Here is a 9,770-nt window from a genome sequence, read left to right as displayed (position 1 = left end):
ACGCAGGAGGTAGGATATGTTGAGCTGGGATTGGGGGCATTCAGAGGCTCAAGAGGCCGATCAAACTGAACAGGCAAATTGAGATCAAAACCAATCTGAGGAATTGGGAGCACAGGTGGCACTATTGGTGCAAGTAGCTCAAGAGGCTCATTGTTCCTTCCACCAACAGATTCTTCTGAGCTAGCACTAATATCAGGCAGCCCTAGAGAAAGGGTAATGCCACTGTTACCCTCTTCCATGACTTGATCTACAATTTGATTTTCCAACGGATCCATCAAATCATTTAGGGCAATCAGGTCCCCTGCCTGAACTGCAGGGACATTATTTTGTTGAGCTGGAGGCATAGCCCAGTGGTCCCACTCATCCTCTGCGACTTGCTCTACATGGGCTTCAATGTCATGTTCCTGATTATGGTGGTTCTGATCCTGCTGCAGGTGAATTTCTGGATTGAAAGCTACGGGACCCAAAAACAGATTATGTTGGTTTGGGTGGTGGAACTGCTCTGGGGGGCGTGGGTGTGGATTGCCATCCACAGGTATCGGATCTTCTTCTGCAGTTCCACCTCCTAAAAGTTGATCTTGAAAAATGACAACTGGACATGTCTAGGATTGACCTAACAGATTGTTTCCACCTGAAACCAGAATACTGATGGGGATGTGTGTGAGGGCATCAATTCTGACTTTGACGACAACTGCAGCATCTGAAGATTTGGTTCTATCCCAAGACAAAAGCCTATCAAAACTAGCTGTAGCATTGGATAATTCATGAAAGTTGCGCAGATCTGCTGGAAAACCCACAAGCAAGAGCCAAACATCTCTATTGAGACTGTAATTTTTCCAATTCAGACCTTCATTATGTCTTTGGAAGACCACATGCACATCATCATAAGGGAAAGGGCTCCCATTAACAAGAACATCTCTATCTGCTGCACTATTAAGCCTTACAAAAGCCTGCCCAAAAGGACATCTGGTAATGGCCTTGAAACCCATACGCCTAGATAAGAGAAACTCCAAGAGAACTTCCCTGATATTGGCGAAAACGACTTCACCTTGCGGCATGGGGACCAAGGTTGCGATGGCCAAATCCTCATTAGCCGGGAGCAGGTCACGATGGAAAACTCTAACACGTGCTGGTCGACCTTCAACTTCAATGGCGTGACAGCCCGCAGGAAGGAACGGTGATGGATCAAAGGGGAAAGTGGCCATAGGATCGGGGGCGGATGGGCTCGGAACTTCGGCGGAGAAGGCTACCGGAGCAAAGGAGTTGTGCCGCAGTTGTAGAAAGCGGTGGGAATGCGAGTCGTCTGGGGTGTAGTGTGGCTGTGAAGTGGACCAAGTCAAGACGGAGATGACGAGAGGGGGATGCATGTATCCTTGACATTGGGGGCCCGCCCCAGCACTTGATTTCTATTTTGGGTAGGTGCCAAAACAGGGTAGATATGCTGCTGAAAAGTGCCATCACTATGGGAAGTCGTAGTGTTAACCGTGCCCGAAAAACGGCAATTATCTTTAATATGGCCCAGGCGCCAACAACCCCTGCATCTAATACGACTGGTGCAGCTCGGCCGCAGATGGCCCACAGATAGGCACCGGATGGAAAAGTTGCCTTTCGTAGCCCCTCCAGATGTGTTGTTAGGCCCATTGGATGGCCCAGGAATTTGAAAACCCAAAGATCCCGCTCTGCCTACGGTAATGTTGTTTGGGGAAGTTAATGCAGCATTGATGGCCGGCGATGATTGCGTCAATCTTGCTGAGACAGGGATCGAGCGCTGATTCTCGGGAACTTGATGTTCGCGAGGAGAGGAGAAGAATCTTGCAGATTGGGCAACATCGGCATATGATCTACGATCGCTGGAGCGATCAACCACTGTCCATTCTTGATCAAGCTCTTGTTGGTATAGACGAAACTCCTTTTGATAATCAGGACCACCATTACCCCAGAAAAGGAAACCCAAGCTCAAAAGATCATTAACAAAATTTCCCCCCTTCATGATGGCAAATCCAACTTCTTTTGAGGACACACTGAACTTGAAAGACCAATTTTGCAGACAGGAGACTTTGAAACGGGAGGCGTGACCTCCAAAGCAAGATTGCAAAATGAGACTAACGGACTCACAGTTGATACGAAGCCTGGATCTGGAAATCTCTGCCACAAAATGAACTCACGCAGCTTGCTCCCATCGAAGTGATTGACAGGAACACCAAACTGCTTCCAGATGTAAGCTTCAAAAGCCAATCCCATCTCAAACTTAAGATCTGAGAGCGCCATGGGGGAGAGCGCGATTCGGCAGATGGGGCGTGTTGTGGCCGTCAGCTGCCGGAGTAGCGGCCGACGGTTTGGTGACCGCCGCGGCCGGAGTGGCCCGCGGCGCTAGGCGAGGAGCCAGCCTCTACTGAATGCAGTTCACCATGCTCATAAAAAATGGTTCATGTTTTTTCTTAAAATGTTTATCACGCATTAGAAAATTGTTCATCATGCATTTACAAGAATGTTCATCATGTGCTTAAAGTTGTTTATAGTTTACTTAAAAATTTATCATGCATTAAAATCATTATATATATGAAAAATATTCGTTTAATTTTTAAATCAAAAAGTAAATTTAAAGAAGGACCAAAAGTAGCGAGCAGGAAATATCTAGAAACAAACAAAATTATTCCTGGAATATCCAGAAACCAACAAAATGCGTGCTGCTGGCAGTAGGCATGGACGCATGGTATAGCAATGGCAGCCTTGCCATTGCCTTGTGGAAACTAGCCGGACAGGACTTGGGAGCATGTGGGCGGGCTTTGGACCGGAGCTCAGCTACTTGCGGCGTCCACTCTTCCAATCAAAAGAGAAAAAGGTTGCGGCGTCCATCCAAAATAAATACTCTCTATTTTATAAAAATGCTCTTATATTATATGACAGAGGGAGTACATTCTTACAGCACTAGTCTCACGGTAACACACAAGGAGGTCGGTTTCAACTTGCTAGAACATGATTAATCATCAAGCCGCCCTGCGCGCATAATATGGTCCAACTTAATTATAATCAGGAGAATGAGGAGCGTACGTGCGCGACGATGCCAGTAGCTTGGAGAAACAGCAGATTGATATATATCCCAAAGAGAAAAGGTCGTTCCTCGATGTGGTGATCTGGTGACATTGCTCCGAAATCGGTTTGATTAAAGCAAATGAGAGTAACTATAAATTTATTATTTTCAGACTCTGGAAAGTTACTGTAGTGAAGAACAAACCTCATCAAGTAAAAAGGCACAAGGGAAATCAAATTCGAATTCATAGAAGAGGTTCATCACATCGATCGATCTACGCGGACGGGACATCCCCCGCGTATTATTCATCCACACTAATTTCATAAGATGACAAAGAAGATGAAATAAAATGCTACCAGCCGTGCATGGGCCATGCATGCTCCAGCTAGATCCAATTCACGATGAGCAAGAAGAGGCGGCAGCAGCAGCAGCAATAGGCTTCATGGCTTCAACGGCGATGTTCGTCGGCGGGGGGCGTCCGGGGAGCATGGTAGTCGACGCCGAACTCGTTGACGACCTCGCGCCTGTGGAAGTTGCGGTGGCAGCCACACGCCGCGCAGAGGAGCATGGCAGCCTCGTCGACGCCCATTAACACCGTGAACTCTTGGCAGCCGTCGACGGCGTAGCGGCCGATTCCGATGGCATGGTTGCGCTGGCACTCCCTGTACCGCACGTAGGCTGCCCCCGCGCCGTCACCTTGCTCCCCGTTGACGGCGGGCTGGTCCTGCCGAGACCCCATGTTAGGCGCGAGGTGAACGTTTGAAGGGAAAAACAAGCGGCAATAGGAATAGCTTTGCTGCCACGCCTTGGATGGATCAATGGATGGAAGGTGTCATGCTTATATAGGTGATAGTGACTACTTTGGCATTGCAAACTCATGGTTACAAAAATCCACAGTAAACCGATTCCGTGCCACGTGTCTGGGGCTTGGGGCATTTGCGCCTTAGGTTAATTTGGCACGGGGTTATACTTTGTGAAGAAGCAAAACAAACTTTGTTTTGTCTGTAGTTTTTGTTTCCTATATGGACAGTAGATAGGTTCGAACGTGTGCCAGTGACCGGTTCTATATTTAGCTCATAATCATTTCAGTAATTTACAAGGTAACTCATGGAGTGAAATCAACACGCCATTGGTTTCGTGCATGGTGCATTGAAGCCTCTTGGTTGTGTTGACGCGACACTATGTGCGGCTACAAAGCCGAGGGAACACTTTTGGTGTATATTGATTTATACTAAACTCCGATACTTTACAAATACTCCGCTCTTTTAAATTGGTTAATATATATGTGCTCGCTGTTCTAACCGTTTGTTGTATTTTCTTTATACAGTAGAATAATGAGCCTCCAGCCAACACAAAACCACCATAAGCACGTATAGTAGAGCAACTGAGTATCTCAGTTAAGTCTTTTTCCTGCGTGGCTCTGACACTGACTACATGAGCATTGCCAAAACAACTTTAGAGCAACTCGTTAACAACTTTTCAAATTTATGAACATTTATTAAATTCGTGACACTGACTACATGAGCATTGCCAGCACATGGCTTCATAAACCAATGGTAAACCATGGTAAAAAATGGGACGTTGGTTCCATGCCACGTGTTTGGGGCTTGGGGCATAGTATGTCCTAATTTGGCTCGGGGTTGTACTTCGCGGAAAAGCAAAACAAACTTTTTTTGTCTGCGTAGCTTCCGTTACTTCATGGACGGTAGATATAGGCTTGCCAGCTACGTCTTGTGCAATCAAATTGGATGGTAGATAGAGTCTCTGGGTAAGATTTCACACGATTACTTTGGAAACAAAAAACATAAGCTAGTAATCGGCCCTATATTTTTCTTGTAATCATAATGCTTTTTTTAGACGAGTAATCATATTGCTAAGTAACAAGAGGAACTCATCCAGTGAAATCACCATGGCATTCATTTCGTGTTGGAGCCTTTTGGTTGTCTTGGCGCGACACTGTGTGCGGCAACAAGTGAAGCGGACACTTTCAGTTTGTATTCACTTACACTAGCTCCATTAGTTTACGACTAATAGTGTGCTTCTCTAAACTAGTTTTTCTGCAAGAAGCTTCTTTAAACTGGCTCGTATATAGTATTGTGTGCATATTGTTTTTCTATGATGTTGCCATTTCTTCATGCGGTAGAATCATGAGCCCCCAACCAAGATGAAAACCACCATAACCACGTATTGAAGCAACTGCATTTCCCGATTTATTTTTTATTGTGTAGTATTATTTATATTTGCATATGTGTGACAGTAACTACATGGGCATTACCAGCTAGTATCTCGGTCCAGAACAAACCATTTGTTAGTATCTAGGAATATATTTGGCTTGTAATCATATCACTAAGTTAAATGTAGAGCACCTTGGTGCAACACTATATATGCGGCTACAAAGAAAAGCAAAACACTTTTGGGTTTTATTCATTTATGCCGGCTCCATTATTATAACTATCTTGCTATTTTCAAATTGGTTAGTATATAGTATTTTGTGCATCCTTGTTTTATATCATTTGTTGCCTTTTCTTCTTATAGAGTTATAGTAGATTCATGAGTTGGCCTGGCCCATTGGTGCACACATGGATCGCTAGTCACCCCTAGCACGGATTGAGCCTTTTGTTTCTTTTGCCACTACGCATGGTTTGAAAGATGTTCTCAAAGTAGAAAAATTGTTAACGAGTTGAAAAGTTTCACGGATTTAATAAATGTTCATAAATTTGAAAATTAGTCACAAATAAAAAAATATTTAAGAATTTACAGAAGTTCAAGATATTCAAAACTTGTTCGCGGATTCAAATAAATGTATAAACCTCACCCAGGGGTCACAGATCCAATGATCGCTGAAGTACTAGCACTTCGTGATGGAGTTATCTTGACAAATCTTTGCGGCTTTGCTGATGTGGTGATATGATAGAGACGAATAGTCTAGAGATCGTCTATCTCTAGAACTCTCGCTCAACGGTCGCTCTGTTGTGGCACCTGTTTTATTTCAAATTGAAGAGCTAGCGCATACTTTCAATTCCTTTGTAATTCAGCATGTAAAGAAGGAAAGTAATGGTCCAGCTCATGTGCTAAGTGTGCTTGCACTGTGACTGTTACCGAAAGTTGGCTCTCCAAGACTCCAAGTTTTCCGGTCAGCGACTTCTTAGCTGATTGCCCAACAAACGCTTATGAGCACTTCCGAGAGAGTAAGATGACATATAATTTTAAGATTGACAAAGTCACCATAGACACCTCGTAGTCGACGGGAACGTCTCCTCCCACTGAATGCACATCACTGGAAATCCCGAAATAAATCCAGAAAAATACAAGCATCATGACTTGAACCCTGGTGGGTTGAGGATACCGCTGTCCTCCTAACTGTACAACCACAGGTTGGTTCGCTCATGTTTTATCAGCTGATGGTTAGTGTTGGGGCTAACTGTAAAGTGGACTTTTGTAGCACGGGGCACTGAAGTACATTTTTTAACCCCTGAAGTATGGTGCTTAAAAGTTTTAACTCTTTTAGCATGGATATTGAATACGTTTGATGTACGTGGTCTAAGTACATGTTAAATTTCGGCCCAAAATAATACTCCCTCCGCCCTGAAAAGATTGTTTTACATTTGCCTAAATACAAATGTATATAGACACATTTTAGTATTAGATGCATCCGTATATAGATAAATCTACGAAAGTTTTTTGGGATAGAGGTAATATGTTGTATTATATGCTACACCAAGAATATTAAATTCCAGCCCAAAATCAACAAAAAAACAAGCTATTTTTCCATGTATCTATACTTTTCTTTTATATCTCATACATGCAAGCAAATATATTGATGAAATTGGCAAAGTTATGCTACGGCAGTGTACATGCATGCATTGAAATTTTTGGCTTTTTCCAGACCACAAAAGACCATATTTTTGACCTTCAAAATAATGGGGTGCAATGTGCCGCGCTCTTGTATACGTGCATACACTCATTGAAGGAAATATGCCCTAGAGTCAATAATAAAGTTATTATATATTTCCTTATATCATGATAAATGTTTATTATTCATGCTAAAATTATATTAACCGGAAACATAATACATGTGTGAATACATAGACAAACAGAGTGTCACTAGTATGCCTCTACTTGACTAGCTCGTTGATTAAATATGGTTATGTTTCCTAACCATAGACATGAGTTGTCATTTGATTAACGGGATCACATCATTAGGAGAATGATGTGATTGACTTGACCCATTCCGTTAGCATAGCACTTGATCGTTTAGTTTGTTGCTATTGCTTTCTTCATGACTTATACATGTTCCTATGACTATGAGATTATGCAACCCCCATTTACCAGAGGAACACTTTGTGTGCCACCAAACGTCACAACATAACTGGGTGATTATAAAGGTGCTCTACAGGTGTCTCCGAAGGTACTTGTTGGGTCGGCATATTTCGAGATTAGGATTTGTCACTCCGATTGTCGGAGAGGTATCTCTGGGCCCTCTCGGTAATGCACATCACCTAAAGCCTTGCAAGCATTGCAACTAATGAGTTAGTTGTGAGATGATGTATTACGGAACGAGTAAAGAGACTTGCCGGTAACGAGATTGAACTAGGTATTGAGATACCGATGATCGAATCTCGGGCAAGTAACATACCGATGAGAAAGGGAACAATGTATGTTGTTATGCGGTTTGACCGATAAAGTTCTTCATAGAATATGTGGGAGCCAATATGAGCATCCAGGCTCCGCTATTGGTTATTGACCGGAGACGTGTCTCGGTCATGTCTACATTGTTCTCAAACCCGTAGGGTCCGCACGCTTAAGGTTTCGATGACAGTTATATTATGAGTTTATGAGTTTTGATGTACCGAAGGAGTTCGGAGTCCCGGATGAGATCAGGGTAATGACGAGGAGTCTCGAAATGGTCGAGACGTAAAGATCGATATATTGGACGACTATATTCGGACATCGGAAAGGTTCCGAGTGATTCGGGTATTTTTCGGAGTACCGGAGAGTTACGTGAATTCGCCGGGAAGTATATGGGTCTTATTGGGCCGTACGGGAATAGAGGAGAGAGGGCAAAAGGAAGGAGGCGCGCGCCCCCCCTCTGGTCCGAATTGGACAAGGGGTGCAACCCCCTTTTCCTTGTTCCTCTCCCCCTCTTTCCTTCTCACCTACTCCAACAAGGGAAGGAGTCCTACTCCCGGTGGGAGTAGGACTCCCCCTTGGCGCGCCCTCCTCCTAGGCCGCCGCCTCCCCCCTTGCTCCTTTATATACAGGGGCAGGGGGCACCCCATAGGCACAACAATTGATCATTGATCTCTTAGCCGTGTGCGGTGCCCCCTTCCACCATAATCCTCGATAATATTGTAGCGGTGATTAGGCGAAGCCCTGCGACGGTAGAACATCAAGATCGTCACCATGTCGTCGTGCTAACGGAACTCTTCCCCTACATTCTGCTGGATCGGAGTCCGGGGATCGTCATCGAGCTGAACGTGTGCTAGAACTCGGAGGTGACGTAGTTTCGGTGCTTGATCGGTCGGGCCGTGAAGACGTACGACTACATCAACCGCGTTGTGCTAACGCTTTCGCTTTCAGTCTACGAGGGTACGTAGACAACACTCTCCTCTCTCGTTGCTATGCATCACCATGATCATGCGTGTGCGTAGGAATTTTTTTTGAAATTACTACGTTCCCCAACAGTGGCATCCAAGCGTAGGTTTTATGCGTTGATGTTATGCACGAGTAGAACACAAGTGAGTTATGGGAGATATAAGTCATACTGCTTACCAGCATATCATACTTTGATTCGGCGGTATTGTTGGATGAAGCGGCCTGGACTGACATTACGCGTACGCTTACGCAAGACTAATTCTACCGACGTGGTTTGCACACAGGTGGCTGGCGGGTGTCAGTTTCTCCAACTTTAGTTGAACCGAGTGTGGCTACATCTGGTCCTTGCGAAGGTTAAAATAACACCAACTTGACAAACAATCGTTGTGGTTTTGAAGCATAGGTAAGAACGGTTCTTGCGAAGCCCGTAGTAGCCACGTAAAACTTGCAACAACAAAGTAGAGGACGTCTAACTTGTTTTTGCAGGGCATGTTGTGATGTGATATGGTCAAGACATGATGCTAAATTTTATTGTATGAGATGATCATGTATTGTAACCGAGTTATCGGCAACTGGCAGGAGCCATATGGTTGTCGCTTTATTGTATGCAATGCAATCGCGCTGTAATGCTTTAGTTTATCACTAAGCGGTAGCGATAGTCGTGGAAGCATAAGATTGGCGAGACGACAACGATGCTACGATGGAGATCAAGGTGTCACGCCGGTGACGATGGTGATCATGACGGTACTTTGGAGATGGAGATCACAAGTACAAGATGATGATGGCCATATCATATCACTTATATTGATTACATGTGATGTTTATCTTTTATGCATCTTATCTTGCTTTGATTGACGGTAGCATTATAAGATGATCCCTCACTAAATTATCAAATTATAAGTGTTCTCCCTGAGTATGCACCGTTGCGAAAATTCTTCGTGCTAAGACACCACGTGATGATCAGGTGTGATAGGCTCTACGTTCAAATAGAACGGGTGCAAAACAGTTGCACACGCGGAATACTCAGGTTAAACTTGACGAGCCTAGCATATAACCGATATGGCCTCGGAACACGGAGACCGAAAGGTCGAGCGTGAATCATATAGTAGATATGATCAACATAGTGATGTTCACCATTGAAACT

General features: G+C 44.2%; 1 protein-coding gene across 1 annotated transcript; it reads right to left on the bottom strand.

Moving 5' to 3' along the window:
• Positions 1 to 3,244: 3,244 nt before the first annotated feature.
• Positions 3,245 to 3,827, bottom strand: LOC119272944 (mini zinc finger protein 3-like). The gene has a single exon (XM_037554283.1). It carries the CDS (start codon positions 3,768 to 3,770, stop codon positions 3,480 to 3,482), a length of 291 nt encoding a protein of 96 aa, XP_037410180.1. The 5' UTR covers positions 3,771 to 3,827; the 3' UTR covers positions 3,245 to 3,479.
• Positions 3,828 to 9,770: the final 5,943 nt, after the last annotated feature.

This window comes from Triticum dicoccoides, chromosome 3A (assembly GCF_002162155.2).
Source record: "Triticum dicoccoides isolate Atlit2015 ecotype Zavitan chromosome 3A, WEW_v2.0, whole genome shotgun sequence".
Classification (NCBI taxonomy): domain Eukaryota; kingdom Viridiplantae; phylum Streptophyta; class Magnoliopsida; order Poales; family Poaceae; genus Triticum; species Triticum dicoccoides.
Note: the sequence above shows the minus strand (reverse complement) of the source record. Positions and strands in the feature narration are given on the sequence as shown.

Excerpts from the sequence above, each read along its gene's own strand:
- LOC119272944 (XM_037554283.1), bottom strand. The coding sequence starts at position 3,770 with ATGGGGTCTCGGCAGGACCAGCCCGCCGTCAACGGGGAGCAAGGTGAC.